The sequence below is a fragment of the Apteryx rowi genome, unplaced genomic scaffold, assembly GCF_003343035.1.
Source record: "Apteryx rowi isolate R43461 unplaced genomic scaffold, aptRow1 scaffold_160, whole genome shotgun sequence".
Lineage (NCBI taxonomy): Eukaryota > Metazoa > Chordata > Aves > Apterygiformes > Apterygidae > Apteryx > Apteryx rowi.
In genome coordinates, this window is record NW_020447864.1 from 125,544 (window position 1) to 144,714 (window position 19,171).

General features: G+C 43.2%; 1 protein-coding gene across 3 annotated transcripts in view; it reads right to left on the reverse strand.

Annotated features, from left to right (window-relative positions):
* Positions 1 to 7,429: 7,429 nt before the first annotated feature.
* DAAM2 (dishevelled associated activator of morphogenesis 2) overlaps positions 7,430 to 19,171 on the reverse strand; it is a 122,018-nt gene continuing 110,276 nt past the window's right edge. For all 3 annotated transcript variants that reach the window (XM_026059847.1, XM_026059846.1, XM_026059845.1), the window contains 3 exons: positions 17,835 to 17,966; positions 9,730 to 9,900; positions 7,430 to 7,645 (listed from right to left, as the gene is read on the reverse strand). In XM_026059847.1, the coding sequence (XP_025915632.1) occupies positions 7,430 to 7,645; positions 9,730 to 9,900; positions 17,835 to 17,966 (519 nt within the window). The remainder of the gene's footprint in view (positions 7,646 to 9,729; positions 9,901 to 17,834; positions 17,967 to 19,171) is intronic.

Sequence of the window (19,171 nt, forward strand, 5' to 3'; positions counted from 1 at the left end):
GGCGGCCCTTACCTCCCTGCTGCGGCTCCAACCCCTTCGCTGCGTTAAGAGAAAGGTGAATCTTGCCCCTGCAATTTAGGCAGGGCACCCTCCGCCTATTCGAAGTGGTCAGGGCTCAAGCGCCGCTGGGCTCGCCGCCTGCCTGCCGGCCTGCCCTGAGCCCGTGCAGGCAGTGAGCCCCGGGCTGCTTCTGGTCACTGCCAGAGCCAGCAGCCGAGGCKGCGCTGGGGTCCCCGGGAAGCCATCTGCTGCACGAACCTATGGCGCTGCTAGCAGGACTCCCGATCCAAAAAGCTAGGCGTGCGCTGCTCAGGAGCTCGTGGTTAAAATGGCCCCCCTGGGTGAGCTGAAGATGAACGTGTGGGCTTGCGGTTGAAGGATGAATTTGGTCAGCAAGCTGTTGCTGTTTGCAGAGACGGAGATATACGTGCAAATGCAACCACTGCATACGCTGCACCTAAGATGAAAACAAGGTTATGTCTTTGAGCTCCAAGGAAGTCCTCGGCCTGGCCCCTGGTTTACCCACTCTGAAAGCGCATCTCAATGAGCTCCAGCCTCTCTCCGCCTCCTACTTGCCCTGCTGTCCTCTATCCAGTGTCTCCTCCACCCATGTCCCTGAAGGCTTCAGCCCTGATGTTGGCTTTCCTGGCTTCTTTTCAGCTGGCTTTATTTAACTCCTTCCTTTGAAGCAGGCCTCTCCTCCCCCTTTCAGTCACTCCCTTGCTGTCAGCATACCGCTTAGGTAAGTAAGCAAGCGTATAGCCAGCGTCTTAAAACCTGAGCTTCCTTCATTGGCCTCCTATTGTACTGGTATGTCTCAATGTGGATAACAAGATCTTCGCTAGCAGGACTATCTGTCTTGTCTTTTTTTTTTTTTTTTAAGTGAACTCACATGTTCCCTTTGCTGTTCTTTGCTTTATTCACAGTCTTTTTAAAAGATGACCTTGGATGTGGTAATGATGTGGTGGCTCTGTGGCTAGTTCCCTACCATTGCAAAGTGGGGACGTGCTTGTGTTCACTTTGTTGCTTGCTCCCCCAGAACAACCTGTGAACCTTCTCACCCAACCTGCAGTGACTGTGTCATCTAAAGAGCTAGATGCTCGTGATCAAAGAGAAAGACCCAGAGCCTAGCAAAAGAATGCACCCAGACCCCAACTCACCTTTCAGACTTTCCAGCAAAACGCACAGAAAACTCAACTACAAAGAAATTTACTGAGACACAGTGGGGACAATATATCTTTAATTTTTTTTTTTGCTTTTTTTTTTAGTATTAGAGTATATTCTTATAAAAAGATATGGATAAAAAGGACACTACAGGATTTGTACATTTAATTCACTTATAGTCTTAAACTGACTAAGAAATGAGGATACGCCAAGGCATTACAGCAGCACACAACCTCCCACTTTGGTAAGCAGCATTGTACTTTCTAGCTTGGCAGGCAGGAGCACGTCCCAAAGTGACCTGTGAGTTTCAAGCTGAGCAGGCTTGCAGGGAGGAGAACGGCTGGAGATGGAGGTGGTTTGGGAGAAGTGCAAGCGTAGAGGTACCTGACATCTCCTTACAATTCTCAAAACTGTAAAGGTTTTTAAGGAGCCTTTTTAAAGGTAAGTGTGAAGGAGAGCTGAATGACTTGTTATGGAGGCTTTTCCAGATCAGTTGGGTGAGAGCTCCTACTGGTGGACAGCCCTTCACCATGCCCTTCAGGAGCCTTGTGGAACATCTTATAAACAGCCAAAACAGTCCAAAGGGGAGTTTTGATCCAGATGCTGCTATGAATTATGCTGGTGTAAACCCAGGGCAACCTGTGCTGGCTATACGGGAACTATTCCACATTAACACCAGTAACAGAGAGGACTTGTTTTAAAAGATCTTTTGAGTGTCCAGACTCTCTCTTGAAAAGTGATGCCATAACCCCTTTCTAGACTAATGGCATCCTTCTCAGCAAGTACAGTGAGCAAAATCTAGCCAATTTCAGGGGATTCTGGTTATCAAAACTACTACTCAGAGTAGCAGATAGCTTTAAAAAAAAAATATATATATATATATACACACACACACACACACATAAATTCTACGTTTTCAGTTGACCAACTTGTGTTAACCACGTTGGCCTCTTCAGCCTCCCTTCCTTTGATAACAGAAACTAAGGTGGCCAATGGGGGCTAACTACCTGGATGACAGACGACCAGAGATCTCCCACGTTCAGGACAGAAGCTGAGGAGCAATGGCCCAACACCTGGGGACTGCTAGGAACTCCATGAGTAGAAAGCCAATCAGTAGAAAGATTTTGTTGATCCTGTTGATGTTAATGGATAGAAAGTGAATGTAAATTCAGTGTCCTTTTGGCATCAGTCATTGGTTAAAGCTAACAAGCAGCAGCACTGAGCACACCCTAAAGAACCTAAACTTTCAGTAAGAAAAACAGTCCAGCACTTCCGGGTGCAAAGAGAAGCTTGGGGAGGGGGAAAGAAGGAAAAAAGGGAAGGGGAAGAAATCCTGGTTTCTTGGTTTTGGAAATAGGAAGGAATAATAGCTCTGAGAAGAGAGAACTGTCCCAGTTTGTCTCACACAACATGTTAACTCTGGTGAGAAGTTACAGGGCATGAATTACTTTTGTACATCTATCCAAGCTCCTTTGGATCATGGCAAGAATTTGGGTTGAAGGGTGAAGCCTGAGTGAACAACTGTGCAGTTTAACACTTTTCAATCTTCCCACTGTGATTCATGATGAGAAAATAAAAAGTTTTTTTTTTTTAAAAAAAAGCTCTAAAATAACTGATCTGTGTAAGTTCACCATATGCTTTAAAACACTTGCTTTCCCAGGTCCAATATCACTAGGGGCAGAGTGATAAGAAGAAAGCCAAAGGAAAGGTTTTTCTTCCTCCTTTACCACACCAACACTGCTCACACGCAGCCCTCACCTAGCTCAGCTTGCTGCAGAATAACCAAGCCAGATGTCTAGCTGGTGTAATGCCCTGGCATGGTCTCAATAGTCTTTGCTGTTATGCAGTGTATACATACAAACATAGCAAACTAAAATAAGGCAAAATAAATAGAGGTGTCAGATTTACAGGTTCCCCTTAGAGATTCCTAAAACCTTTTTTTAAAAAAACATATAACCCCCAAACAAAAAAGAAAACAAAAACAACCAACCCAGAAACAAAACTGCATACATCATGTACATCATCAACTGTACAACTGATCTCCATTCCCCTCACGGAAACTCCTGACACAAGCTTCTCCCATGCTCAAAGTATGAGCTTTCCTTAAAAAAAAAAAAAAAAAAAAAAAAAAAAAAAAAAAAAGGAAAGATTCAGCCAGTGGGGCTGGTCGTTACAGAAACACCTGCCCCACAGCCTTCCGACAGGGCCCCTCACACTTCCTTTCCCTTCCTCGGACATTGTGACCACATTACAGAAATGCTTCTGAAGGACACGCAAATTGTCTCTCTATTGGGAAGTCTCTCACCTCTAAACACTAGTCCTGCTTCTGCCCTTGTAGGGAACTGGTGCCTGGACTACAGATGTGCTACWGGGCAGGGAATGACCTTGCTGCCCTGAAGTTACTTCACCTTGTAGCATTTCCAGAGAGTTGTGACTGACTGAGAAGAGTGACCCAGGCCAAAGGGAGCGAGACGGTGAGGGAGTGAAGTAAGTTTTTCAGTCTTTTCTAGGGTCAACCTAATGCAACCTTCTTAAGAACAATGCAGAAATCCAGAGGTAAGTGAGGGAGGACTAGACCTCTGGGGACAAGGTTTGGAGAGCGAAAAAATACTTCCCCCTCTTGGTGTGAGGAACTCTGTCATAAAGCTAGCATTGCCTGCATTTCTGTAGGAAGAGTAAAGCAGAATAAGTCCTGGATTATACACCTCTCTCTCACATTTCCCCCTGTACTTATTTCCAAAGTGAGAGCAATTTTATTTAAAATGCTGGTGCTTGACACAGCTGTAAGGACAACAACAGACCTTTGCCCTTCTCCGGATCTCAGAGCCTGATGGAGAGGGTCACTCAGTGTTATGCCTCATGACAGCCTGCTGTACCTGCTGGGGCTCTGCTAGCACTAGAGGATGCTGAATATGATTTTCCCATCTCCTTCAGCAGTTAGCGACTCTACTGCAACTGCATATGAAGAACAGAGCACAGCTGCACTCACAGCACCTAAGTGACTAGATGCAAGGACAAATGCAGCTTCAGCAACAATCTGAAGCCAGGCCCTAGAGCAGAGCCATCTTTTTCCTTATCTTCTGTGTGGCCAGTCTCATCTTCATATGGTAGACATATTAACAGGCCTCTCCACTTGTCACCACTTATAAGAAATCACTACTTGCCTCAGCGTTCAACCAAGCTTTTCCCAAACCTTCTCAGTGAATGTTTACCATGTAGTCAACAGTCAGGGGAGACTGTTCAGCATGCTGAAGGAAGCCTTCAGCCACCAGCAGACACTCTAAAACAGAAGTCTGGTGCTCTATGATGCTAAGACAGTTGAGCTGCAATGAATCGGGGCGTGACTCCAGGCTTTCTGTCAGTCCCAGTAATGTATCCCACAGCTGATTTATAGGAGTTGTACGATTCTTTGTGTCTGAGTCAGGGAGGTGGCAAAACTAAAGCAGCTTTTTTTGACTCTCTCAGCATGGCTGGAGTACCATGTACTACCATACAGGATCTCTAAATCAGCACTGAGCTGCGTACACAAATGAACAGATGTCTTATCACATCATATCCTCTCTCTGCTTTTGCTACATTTGTGGCCTGGCAAAGTGACTTCAGTTTCAAAAAGCACAGCATGAACCTGGTTTGACCAGGTGGGGAGAATGCTGTATTTATATTCAAGGGTTTTGCCCTGAGCTGTTCCTTCTCTGACAGCACTGCCATGCTGACAGTCTGCTTTATCAAATAAGTACCTGGGGAGCAAGCAGCCGTAAGCTGGACAGAGCCATGAGTCACATCTTCTTGCACCAGGGCTGACCTTGACACTATGCTTGAATTTCTGAGCAAGTCTTAAAACCAGGGAGAACACAGAGGGAAAACACTACAATGTTCTAATCCTTAAAAACATCATCTTTGGAATTCAGAGATTATCTAAATCTAAATTTGACTGTATACCAATTTGGCACATATTACCACCTCTCATACGGCTTACATGGCATAGGTTATATGGCATGCTTTAAAACAAGACAAACAAAAAGGGCTGGGATATAGCATGTCTACTTCAGGGAGCAGCAAGGAGCTCGTTAATATAATTTATAAGAGACATTTTTAAAAATCCATTTTGTAATTTAAAATAAAAATGCTTAAAAAAGTGAGAGTTTTTTCTTAAATTTTCAAAAACCTTTATGAAATAGTCTTTCTTCTAAAAGGTGCTTGTGTCCGCTGCAGTGTGCATTGCTGTTAATTGCTAATCCCAGAAGGGGAGTGGGATAATAAGGGAGGAGAATGCACCCAGCTCTTGTAAGATACCAGCTCTTTACGATGAGTATTATACAGAGGCGCGGCAGTCTGGAATGTCGTAAATAGGGAAATTCTGGGGTGGGAGACTCAGTAAACAATAAAACATTAGAGTTTAACAATTATGACTTATTTTGCTTTTTCCCATAGTTTACAAAATTATTTTACTCTCAAAGTGTTCAGAAAACCACCACAGTTTGCTCCCCCAGTATTGGTAGTGTGTAATACTGATGCTGTTCTGTTCTGGAAGTTCTGTTCTGCAGACTCAGTGCAGAACCTCAGGTTGAATGACATTCAAAGAAAAATCAAACCAAAAGATTAAAGTGACAAATGAAGCTTTTTTCACTTCCCTAGGATTCCCTGACATTTTGTGCTGTTGACTATTGATGCACAGTTTGCACCTCTAGTGAGAGAGGTGAGTCCCTCTCTCAATTGTTCTCTCTTCTTCTTGCTTAGGAGGAAGAATCCATCACCATTTCTTTCTTTTCCTCTTTTCCCTCTCTGAGGAGGATGATCAAAAAGGAAGACAAGATTAAAAAAAAGCCCATGACTACCCACATAATCCCCACCCTTTCCTAGAGCCATGAAGGTACACAGAGTTCAGGAGTAAGAGGTGTCTTCTTGCGGTTCTTTGCTTTTTTGGCTGTGCTTCACATGTGTAGTTTAAATACAAATTTCTTTTTTTCCTATGAGTTAACTCATCTCCAAAGCCTGCTCAGTTTATACAGTTCTGTGTCCTCCTCAAAAATTCTCAGTTTTGTATATGGGATCCTCCATTTGTTCATCCTGAGAAATCCCTTCAAAATGGGAAAGGCTGTGGGTTCCAAGGCTCTCCTTTGACACCATTCATATCTTACTGAGTTATGTGATTCACCTAGATAGGAGTGGGGTGTGTGCAGTGAAGCCCATTAGATGGAAACTCCAGTTCATCCCAACAGCAATTGCAGTGAGCATCAGGTGGAGGAGAAATCTCATTTCTTGCAGCCAGTGACCCCATTTGTTTTTCGCTACTTGTGACCTGTGGATGATGCTAGAGAACTCCCAGTTTCCACTGGGTTGTACTAAGAAATGTTGCACAAACAGGTAAGAAATGTTCAGCTGCTTCCCTCCCACCCTCCAGCAATGACAACAGGCTCCACAGGCATCTATTTCTAACCTCAAACAGGCAGTGGCTTACTTTTCTGAACTGCAAGCCAGAGCTCCTTTCCTAGGAGATGTATTTCTTATCTTTGAGGCTCAACCATCAACAAATTCCAGAAAATGGCTTTTATAAAAGCAGAATCCAAAAGACTTCAGCGAAGTATGTCATGTTGATTATGATTCTTGAATTCCAATTTGTTCCTGAACCTGATTTCTTCCTTCTGACTAACACTTTGGACAGTGTAGGCCACACAAGACTATTATACAGCACAGAAGATCAAAAGCATTTTTCACGTTCTAATTGACGGCTTGCTGTAAAATCCAATCCTGGAAGGGGACTGGAAACACCAAGAACCACTTCTTGACAAGCCCCCCCGAGGCCAATCTAGATCTTGAAGAAGCAACAGGTGTGTTTACAGAGCTGCTTTGAAATTAATGTCTTCCTTATTATCAGCAAGATGGAGAACATAGCTAGTTTTTACTTTGGCACATAGAAAATTATCCTTCTCCAGCTGCGAGGCAGTCCACAAGGCCCAAGTACTTTCTGTCATCACCACAAGGCCTTTGATGACACAAKAAACTCCCAGAAGCAAGTCTGTTAGCTCTGAATGGCCAAGTCACAAACCCTGCTGGCTCCATAGAGGCACTTCTACAATGGTTCAAATTAGGAGCACAGAGAAGGGATGAGAAGAAAGCTGATCATAGAAAGGTAATGTCTCTAGCCACAGGCCAAAGAAATCCTTTGGAGCAGCTGTCAGCCAGGCACCATTGCACACATTCATCTTCCTTGTTTTGCACTTTTTCATCATCTTCTTTTGGTTGATTATTTTTCTTCCTCTTCTAATTAATAATTTAGCTTTGTCACCACCCGCTCCCGGCTTGTCTCTAAGCCCTGGTTCCCCGAACGCTTGCGGTTACGCTTGAGCTTGGATAAGTCTTTGTCAAAGACTTCACCTGACCTTAATGCTGATACCAGGTCATCAAACTCCCCACTCTCCTCGGAGATACTTCCTGCTTTTGCTTTCTTTTGTCGCCTCTCTTTTTCCCTCTGCTCTTTTAGCTGTGGAGAAAGACACAGAGCTTTAGTATTAGCTAACTGAGACACTAGATTACTAGAAATACTGTCAAGGAGCAGATAGGTGTGTCAGTATGGTTTAGGAAAAAAGAAATCAGGAGCTTACATACAAGGCCATCACCAGTGCCAATGGCACTTGACAGCCATGCTGGCTTTCCCCTCTTCTGCACAGGCAAGCAGAGAGCAGGAGAAATGAGAAATGAGTAGTATCTTGTGTTTGCGTCACAAAGCACTACCACCCTGGAGCAGGGAGGAAGCATGGGATATGTCTATGCTGCAGCTATTTTGCACAAATTTTGCAGTAGGCTAGCGTCAGCAAAGTAACTGTGCCAAAGTGATACTCTGCAAATGATGCTGGCATAAGTGATTATCCAGCTTCTAGGGCCAGGCTTGCAGCGACCTCTGTGCAGCAGCAGCTACTGTGCTAACAGTACCTAACCTAGTGAGTTTAAAGTCAGCTTGAATGCATCTACACAAACCACAGTCACTACTATAGACACAAACAGTTTTGCACTTAGGCCAGGAGTAGCTACATTCAGACAGGCAGAAAGGTCACAATGCGGCAAAAGGAGGAAAAGAAGAAGGAAAAAAATTCTGACAGCCGTAACATAGGCTGCAAGCTGAACACATTGGAGAATGAAAAGTGCATGAGAAATCAAAATATCAACAGAAACTCTGTCCACCAAACAGCTCATGTTTGGATGAAGGCAGCATCTTGCAGTTTGTATGAAGGCAGCATCTTGCAGTGATGGGAACAGGAAGGAACATTGCCTTGAATCCGGAAAAAGAAACTGGTTATAAACAGAAAGAGTAATGAAACAGTCCAAATGCACTGTTAGTGTCACGTGGACAGCAAGTACTCAGCCTGGGCAGGGAATAGAACCACTGATTTTACAAATCATCAAATAGGTCCATCTGTCAATGTGAGGCCCTTGGTCTCACTAAAGTGGCACCAGGGAATTCGGTTATCTTCCACACTGGTCAGCTACATGATTAGTGGAGACACCAAGGCACAGATAAGACTTTTGAAAGGCAGGTTGCTCATTCTGTGCCTTAGTCCCAAGCTGCAGGAAGACTTTTTCCATAAGCAAACTACAACCCCTGCCCTGATGCATCAGGTTTGTCAAATCATCTCAGTGCTTTAACAGTGGGCTCCTGTACTTTCTAGGCTAGCTGATATGAAACTTGAGTCTAAGTCCTGGCATTTTATCTCTTTGTCCAACAGTTCCAAGAACCCTGCTGACATCCAAGAGTTTTACCTGTCTCCTCTTCTGACTAGAGCAGAACAGGGTGCATTTGGAATAACAAACATTAAAAGCAGCAGTTCTCTTAAGCGTAGCCTGGGGCTGTGGTGGCTGCTGGAATTAAAGTGCTGGCAGAGTGGAAGGATGCAGAGGAATGCCGAGCTGTTCTCAGGCTTCAGGAAAGTCTGAGGTTAGAGGGGGAGGCTGGTTCACATGAATCCCTGGGGATACACACATCAGTCTCCCAGCAGCAAAATCAATGATGCGCACAAGCTCTCTTGCCACGTCAAGGACAAAAGCAGCCTCAGTAATCAAGGCATTAAGGCCAGTCAGAGAGAAATATTGCTAGTGTAGGTTGAAGTAGGCACCAGGGCATTCAGTGTGTTACTATATGCTGTCAGATGACAGGCACAGAGCAGATGATGATAGAGGCTGAGTGGAAGCTGACCAGCTGGCAGGACCGAGGGAAATCTGGCTCCAAGAGCTTTGTGCAGAGCCTGCAGCCTGAAAGGAGGACAGTCTGACCCTGGGCAGGGGTAACACCATGTTGCAAAGTGCCAGGGCAGAAAAGGCAAGGCCAGAGTTGGGTACCTAGACCCAAAGGAGGTAATTTGGGAGCCAAACAGCATGCCCTTGAGGTCTGACAAGACAGCTGACAGGAAAACATCATTTTTTGTGAGTAGTAGGACCAAGGGAGGTGGCAGGGAGAAGGGTATGAGACAGACAGGATAGGACATGAGCACTGGAACTGGCTCTGTCAATCTTTCTCTCTTGAGACACACAAAGGTGATGAAATGAAATCCCTTCCTGTGCGTGGGTTCTCACCATGGCCTCCATGCGTGCCCTGCGCTCCTCCTCTTCCTTTTTCTTCCTCATATTCTCCAGATCTTGCTTGGCCTCTGCAAATGACTGTAAGAAAGTGTCGAAGATACCAAAAAATTCATCTGGCTGCATCTTGCCCTCGTTCTCTCCAAAGTGCTTCAATGCCTTCGCATACTGTCAAGGGGGCAGAAAACATAACAAGAATTAGGCAGGCAGTCTAGTAAGGCAGCAAGGAAAGCCTACGAGTAGCCACACATGTAATTTAAACCTCTGTGAGCATTCATGTGGCGAGTAAAAACTTCTCCCTGGCAACCCAAGCACCTTTCCCTTAAGGCAGGTGCCTCTCTCCCTAAATAATCTGCTCTCCTGGGTATCCTTTGGGCAACACAGTGCTGGAAAACACTAGTATCTACTGATGCCAAAAAAAACTTGTCCAGTGCCTGAGGATGATGGAGTGATTTCAGAGGACAACTGTCTGATCACACCTCAGCTGCAACTGTGGGACAGCAGGGGCAGGAAAGACAGTATATCCAGTGAGCTAGCTGGGGAAAAAACTACTAAACAGGTAATTTTAGCTCATCATTTCCCCTTCCACCTTCCTCTTTCCTTTTCTCCTCAAATCCACTGCTAGAAGGATTGGAGGTAGAGAGCTTTTGAAATAATGCTACAGTCTGTCCTCTCAGGAGCCTTTTGCTATGTCATCCATCTCTCTGGAGTCCTCTGAGTCAGGGTGTTGCCTGGGAGAGAGGAAACTATGGACAGACATGACATGAGAGAGGGGCAAGGAAAGCAGCCAGGGCTCCCGGGCAGACTTAAAAGAGAGTGAATACATCACAAATAGCTCTTATTTTAAAAGGCAAATGTTGAGGCTGCAGGATGCATGTGGAGACTGCCAACTGGCGGGACTTCAGTCACAGGGCAGTCCTGATCTGAATATGGTGAAATCACAGCAAAACCTGGCTCTTGGACATCAGTCCTGCAGAACTTGTACTCTCTCCTTTGCTCTCACACACTCACAAACATCCCTCTGTACTCACTGAAATGCACTCAAATGCATGTGTATATAGTCTTTCAGCACCATATATGCACATGTCCATAACTCCTATATAACTGTATGCATCCAACAAACTGTCCAAACACCTTCACTCACACACCTCTATCACAACAGGCAGCACTGGCAATACACTCCTGATGGCATTGGTGCCCTGATGCACAACTGCCCTAGCACACTCTGCCAGCACTTTAATGCACCACCACTGACAAGCAGAACATCCCTAAAAACATCCGCATTCACTAAAACAAATCCAAGGTATGGATTGTCTTCAAATTGTGTGGACTCAACTCATACTAACACAACCCAGCTTCCCTTTCCTTGGGTGGGTGCTCTTGCAGAATGGAAATGATACTGAGAACAATTCAGGCTCAGCTCCCAAGGAGAAAATGAGTTTGGAAGCAGGTCTTATAAACCCCTTTGGCCCTGTACCAGGTAAAGCATAAACAATGTCTCCCAGTAAACTGCAGGGGGAAGAAACCTCCAAGGAAAGCAGCTTCCTTCTGGCACAGCCTGAGAGATTCAGCATCTCCCCTCCTTTGCTTTCCTTGCCAGGCCCACAAAGCAGTTTGAAGCAATAGCTTCTTTTTTCTCTAAAAAGGCCGTGTTCTCAGCCAGAAACAAACAAAGAAACCCAAAGTATCTGGAAAAAAAAAAAAAGTGTTGGAAGAAGTGCAAGTTGCTTTGAGCTACCAAACATGGCAGGAGTTGAAGGAAGCAATACAGCAGTGATAAGTCATGGAGGGAGTTCAGAGTATGAAAACAGCAATAGATGACTTCTCTGTGTTAACTCCTTTTCTCTGAAACCTCTGAAAACAGCTACTCTTTTCACACAGGCAGAAGTGCTTTTGCCATTGCGTCCCCACTTCCACTAAGAGCAGTAACAGCATTGCTGTGCTGGAAAGGCCCAGCACCCCGAGAACCTTCCAGAGGCATTCGTGAATATAATGTGTTGTGGACTCTGTGCAGCAGCAAGGAGGATCCATGCTGAGAACAGTGGACTTTGGTGCCCTGTACCTGGCTTAGCAGATCACAATCACTCACTGTAAAGCACTGGAAGATGCAAAGCAAAAATCTAAAAGCTAAAAGTGAGCTAAAAGTACCAAAATAAGTACAAAAGAAAAATCTTCAGTTCACTGAAGAAAGCATTTTAATTCTTTGTCTAATCCCTCCAGAAAAAGCTGACCGAGCAGAGGAAGGCAAGTCAGGAGATCCAACTTTAGCTGCCAGCTCTGCCCATGATGTGGCTTGGGAACTCATGTTCCCTGAGCCTCACTTTCTCCATTTGTTAAAAAACAGAAAATGTTACTCCACTTATCTGATAAAGAAAATGGCAAGAATTCAGTCATTCACATCTGTAAGGCACTACATCAATTCAATGCACTATTGTAAAGACAGCCATGTTGTCCTTTCACAATCTAAACTCCAACAGACCCCTTTGTTTTTATTACTTCTTCTCTTTCTCTTCTGTTTTTATTACTACTTCTCTTTCTATTACTTCTTCTCTTTTTTATATGTGCTTTTTCAAAGTACTGGTGCTAGGATGAAGGATGCYGTGCTGCTGGAGGCAGTTTCCCTGGAGCTAACCATGCTGCCTACCTCAGTCGGCACACAAGAGGCAGAGCAGCATGGCACAGACCCAGCAGATCTGAACCCCAACACTCTCTTCTGGTCTCTGCCACGGGTTTTGTGTGACCCTGTACAAATCACTTAACTGCTCCCAGTGCGGATTCCCTGTCCAACAATACCTGCTTTTGTGCACTGTTGTGAGATCTATAGCTAAACCTTTATACAAGCACAAAGTTTTCAGGAATTGTGTGACATGCTGTAATACCATGGAACAAGGGCTGAAGCTTGCCTATTCCTTAAGTCATTTGGGGACAAATGACACAGGCAAAGCAAAATGGAAAATTGCATTTCAGCTGGTTTTCCACTGTAATACAGGATGGTATCTCTTTTTTTCATTAAAAAATTCATTTCCACACCATAAGGGCCCCCAAGCTCCAAGATATAACAGGTCCATGAGCTCAGTGCCAGCTCTCCTTCCTCTGCCAAACTTTCCACTGAATTCATCCTCTTGCCAAAGCAAATCGTTTAGACAGTTGTTTATTTTGAAAAGGCATTTCAGCAAGGAGAGGGAAAGCGGGATAGCAGCGCACACACTCTCTGCTGCGCTTGCCAATGAAATGTTAAACAGTGGCAGAAGGGCTCTGGAGACAGCAGGGAGAGGGCTTGTATGAGCAGGAGGAAAAATAGCCCTGATAAAAATTCCCGGCCGTCTGTGCTGCCTGCTATTGAGGGAGGAGCCAATGAAAAAATGAATTACAACATGCGGCCATGCACAGTCTTCCCCAGATAAGTAATCCTGAGATTGCTGTTACAAAGACTCCAATCCTGTACTAAGGCAGCTCAAATAAATGTCTGTCCTCTTCATAGGACAGATTCAAATCAGATAATGGAAAGAGCCCTACTGATTTCAGGCAGGGCTGGGTCCAGTTCTCCTTGCAACCAATTGCTCTTAAAGGATTCTCCCATGAATTCCACAGTAACTCTGGCAGCCAAAACCAGGTTACAGGTACTATAAATATTTCTGATATGCTAGATACCAACCTGCACTTCTAAATCAGTGTACAATAGGTATGTAATTTATAAACTGAGTGGCTGCTTGTGGTGGCAGGCTGCAGTGTCTGGTCATGCCACTGGAATGCACCCCATCTTGACTTCCTGATCTTTTCCTTCTACATTAGCCCCAGAGGCTGGCAGAACATGCCAGTCTCCAAAAATGAATGCTTGAAATGCACAGCCTCTAACTGGCACTTGGACTACAGTATTTCTGCATGCTTCATAGCATTCTACCATCAATGACTATTTTCTTAAAGCAGATTTTGGCCTTCACTGCCTTGCTGTTCCTCAAAACATGGTTATTGTATGTGCTAAGCTTACTGAGTGCATGCACAGATTTTAATCTCCAGTCCCCATGATAAATATAAATTCTCTGCTTGAGAGGAGCTGTCAGGGGAAAGACTGGGAATGAATAATACCTTTCCTACCCTCCTCATTAGTCTTGTTCAAACTGTCCACCTCTGTTGTGCTACCACATGTCTCTCTATACGGAGGCTTAAGTTCGATTTTCAAATCTAATCCATCTTTGGTTTCATGGAGCAACGGTGTGAACACCAATAATTATGGCAATGTCAATAATACCTGACTAAGTAGATGCTGTTCTTTCAGGAGGATCCAAAATGTTTTACAAACGGGTTTGTTATAAACCACACACACATAAAGCAGAGCAGTTATACAGCAGTATAGTGATGTAAGTTCATACTCGTCAACACTTAAGTATATTGTAAAGCTTCCTATGAGGTAACCATCACCTTATTCAAGTGAGAAAATAAAATTCACACCAAGGGAGGACACTTTGCCTTGGCCTGAGTGTTTTCATTGTTTCTCCACAGAAATCCAGGGGAAGACTTTTCACAAACAAAATTCAACCTCATTCTGTTTTTGTTGTGAAAAAGTCTATTTTTCGTCTGTCACGTAAAAACTGGTGAAGGATTCCAGGGCAGAATTTCACAATCTTCCCCACCCCCCACTTCTTCCAGTTGATGGGAAATGGCAGAAAACATTGCCCTTGACCTAATCTATGTATTCCTTTAAAAAATTGTGTTGAAAGTGAGAAATCCAGAAAAAGAACAGGAACCAGCTGTGCTAGGGTTCCTATTTAAAGAGTCAGTCTAAGTTTTCAATCAGTTCTTAATCAAGCATCTGTTTATTGCATGAAGATAACTATAGTTACAAGGTTTTCTCTGCAAACATGGATGCTTGCATCCAGCAATCTGGCCTTTTAAATTTAAAATATCATTTCCTCCCCATGGCCACCAACAGTAAACGGTTCTGTTTAAGCAGAAAAGCCAAAAAAATCAAATCCCTTACTTTCCTACTAGATATGATAAGTTGAAGCCTGGGTTAAGGTTTATTGATTGGGAAATCTGTACTTTATACCTGCTCCATCAGCCTAGAGTGGCTCCCCATTAGGTTTTGTGTAAAATTAAAGGTCCCAGCTTTAAATAACAACATCACCAACAGACTTGCAGAAATTGCCTCTGTCCCCAGTTTGGCCCAGTGGGTCTCAGGACTTTGATTAGTACCATGCACAGGAAGTTTGAGATTCCTCCATGGCCATATCTCCAAGAAGGAGGAGTTTGTTGCCTTCCAAGACTGAAGAGGATATTTGTATTCCATATGCATAAATGACAGGAGAAAAGCTTTTACTGGTGGGTTGGCAGTGGTCACTACTGTGCTGATTAACAGGGACTGAGTGGTCTACCTGACAGTAAATGCTGAACAGAACTGTAAAATATACCCGCTACAGAGAGGGTCAGTACTTCAGTTTGGTAATGGATTGTTTTCAAAACTTAAATACTGAAATGACTTTTTTCCAGCACTAAAGATACTTAAAAAAAAAAGAAAGAAAGAAAGAAAAAACTTCCCAGGTTTGAAAAGATAATTTGTATTGTTTTAAATCCCAGCTGTGGAAACATGGCTCTGACTAACTCATAGCAATCAATTAGCCACATCTATATTTAGAAAGATATTCAGCTCCAGCTGTTAAAACTAGAGCTTCATTATTATTAATAAATCTGTGAACCAGACCAATTCTTCCTGGGCTCAATAGGATATTTTTAAAAGCCCTCCCTCTCCCACTACCTTTTTTTTTTGGTTTGGTTTGCTTTGAGAAATCAAAAAAGAACACGATAATCAGATGTCTGTGTCCCTCTCTTCCTTTAACTGGCCAGTTATAGTAGGTTTCCATGGTAAGAAAAAAAGCTTGTGATTCAACAAACACAGAGAGCTCACTGAGAATGGAAGATGTTATGGGTTTTGAGAAGCACATCTGGTTTGTTAAAAATTTCCTTTTTTTTTTTTTTTTTTTTTAAGAAAAAGAGGAAGAAGAGAAGGGGAAAAATAATATAAGGCAAACATGAGAAATAGCTCAGCATTGGTAAGGACAGACAGTTCCCTTTTAGGAGTCCAAAAGCAGCTCATTGCCAGTGGAAGAACCAAAGCCATAGGTTGAGCAGAAGCTGGAAAGGCATGTGTTCAAACATAGAAGGGGTGTGTGAGGAGAAGGTAGAGAAACGTTTCCCAAGCATGTTATAGTCATTAAAATAAAACATCTCTTTTTGTCAAGTGCTTTATGTTGGCTAATGTCTAAAAAAGTGTGCAACAACTTCCAGACATATTGGTCTGTCTGTAGGGAGATTCTCTGGTTATTCTTAAAGCAAAAGATCTACATTTTTCTTGCCTTTGCCTGGTCAAGGAAAGTTGCAATTCTGTGCTGGACATGTATCATTTTATCATTTTAACCCATGACTGACCTTGTAAATAAACCACATTGAGATTTAGTCCTAGTGTGCCAAAAGAAAGGTCCACCATTATCTGTAATATCAAAACAAAACAGGGGAGTCTAAGCCAAGGACACAGTGAATCCTCTTCCAGAAACACAAATCTAACTATGATTAAGTTGAAAAATTTACCCAGTCATAAAACAGAGGCCCCCAAATCATAGAAAACAGAGTTTTTCTCAGTAAATTCAGATAGCCTTAGAAGCGGAGGCACGGAATGTAAAATACTGTTCTTATGATTATAAAGCCAATATGGTGCACACATTATTATCTTGGAAGTGGTTTGAATATTCTCAAGCAACATGTCAACAATGAAAAAAAACAGGCACATTATTCTCCACAACGTTCCCTTGGAACATTTATGAGTGTTGGACTGCCCTGCTTTATCTTCCAAGTGCAGTAAAAATTACTCCCCTGCTGGCATTTGCCAAGCTAGCTAGCTTTAACTGAGACCCAGTGGCTTCTGGTGTTTGGGGTAGCAAGTCAATGTTACCAACATTATCTCCACAGCAAGAAGATGCTATCAAGTCACAGAATGACGTTACACCAGAGTCACTGAATGAGTGAGGAGTCTTACTATCCAGATCCTCGGGCAGTATTTTGCCTATCCTTCAAAATCTATGGCCTACCAACCCAAGGGCAGAGGTTTCATTAATAAAGCAACAGGTCCCTTAACACTGCTTATGTTTCCCTGCAGGGACTGACACCAGCAGTGGAAACAATACAATCCAAAAGAAATAACCCATTTGCTACATAAAGCCAACTACTTTCAACATGCCAGCCAACAAGGGTAGATTTGCCATTACATTTCGTTTATTTTAGAACTTGTTCTCCTGTAAACATTTTCATATGCTTATGATCTTTTCATATAAACTCTTCCTCATCCAGTTGAGAGACAGAGGGATTAATGCCAGCTTCCAAATCATCAGCAAAGAAAAAGCACCTCCTTAGCTGTCTGCACCTCCCTTACCAGACTTGTACAAAAAAAGCAAAATAATCACAACAGCACTTGAAGAGTAACACACACATGGTGCTTGCTGTGTGAGAAGGATCCTAAAACATCTGACAAACCATGCATGTTTGGGATCCRCCCATGCAATGAAATACTAGCAGTAACAGACAAGAGTAACAGACAAGAGTAACAGGAAAAGATCAGGTATTCAGGGTCACCAAACTATCCAAAGGCTCATTTTTAAAGGGAACAATGAAGCACAAATGTCCCCAGTTGAATATACAGGTGGGATTAAGTCAGCAGAGGAAGGTAAAAGGTACCAGGTCACTATCGCTAATAACCACGGGAATTCTTTTTGAGAACTTGTTTAAAAGGCAGTTCCTGCAATACCACAGCACAGTGTGATACCCTTGCCCAGAAATCACCATCACAGTTCTATCCCACACACTGATATTGTTAAGGAAGATTAGCCAGAAGTGGGCAAGAGCACTGAATCTTCTTTTAACCTTAAGACATAGTCTAAACTGCTAAGTTCATAGACAAGCCAGATAAGGAAAAGTCAGAAACTTCAGCTTAAAATATTTTCAGTGTCTACTGTAGTTTTCACTATGGTCCCAGCATCTGAAATTGCTGTTTCCATTTTGATTCACGCTTTTGATTTGGTCAGTGAAACCCCAGACACTTCAAAAGGTATCCATACCTTGTCTCTAGCCTCATTCAGAAGGTCTTCTAACTCCGAGAAGCTGAAACTTGCCACAGTGATGAAATCGCTCATGACAGGAACAAACCTGTCTCCTGATTCCCGCATRCGTCTCTTCTGATAATCCAGTTCCTGAAAGAGAAATAAGAAATATAGACTGGCAAGTACCAAGGATTCCTCACTGAGAAAAAAAGGGAATGGGGAAGCCCATCTATTTAATTCAGTACAGAGTGTGCTCTGCTCCCACTCCTCATGCACTCGTCCAGAATTATAATTCAGAAAACAACTGTTTCTCACTAAGCCAAAAGTTCTGCCTTTGCCGCATGAGATGGAGGCCTAAGATGGGACGGAGGAAGGTCTTAGTTACAGTTTCTTAGATCCCAGAACAACAACCACTTCCAAGAAAGCCATCAATACATTTAATTTCTAAAGCAACTTTAGAATCCAAGCATCAGGTATGTGAAATGCAGCAGTTCTCTTTCTATACAGAATGGCAAAGAATAGACAACTCAGACTGTGCAGCAATTGAATTTGGAATTTTTAATAGTGAGTTTCCCTCCATCTTCTCTTCCCTTTGTGGCTCAAAGGGCTGCATTCTTGGGGAAATGTGTACATATGTGCATAATCTTTTTAGGTCCTAGCTCTGAATCTCCCCAATGTATTTAGATTCTTTGCAACAAGGTTCAGGAAAGCTGAGAAAAAATTTTGCATGGTCCCCTCTGGGAGAAGATGATGGAGTATATGACTAGACAAGATTCATTTTGGTCCTATTTTTAAGAAGCAAGGCTTGTGTGATCTCACTCTCTGTCTGTCTTTCCACCTTCCCTTCACCTAGTGACTTTTTATGTCTCTTACCAATTCCAGTCTGACAGAAGCTGAAATGTCAGAGATAATTAAATTCCCACAGGTTCTCTGAAAAGCACTAGCTGAGCAACAAAGAGATGTCAAAATTTTTCCCCTGCTGAAGAACTGGCAGAAAGAAGTCAGGTATTATACAGCATTTGCTATCACCCTGCTAGTCAATAAGCATTTGCTTTGGTGTCATAAAAGTCACAGAATTAGAAACTGGGGCTATTGTGATAAGAGAATTTATGGGATCCATAAAACCATAAGAAATCAAGCTCGCTACTTAAAGAAAAACTGACTGTAAAATTCTTTCTTTCTGGCTCAAGTCTTTTACTTCAAAGCCAGAATTACCTATGCTATCCCTTCTCTTTCTTCACTATGCTTGTGGCACTGAAAAAACTACTGAGCTTCTCAAAATGATTAAGTTGTAGTAAGACAGGCTGTCTCCCATGTCTGTGCTTGGCTTGTGTGCTGTTGACAGTCTCACGGGG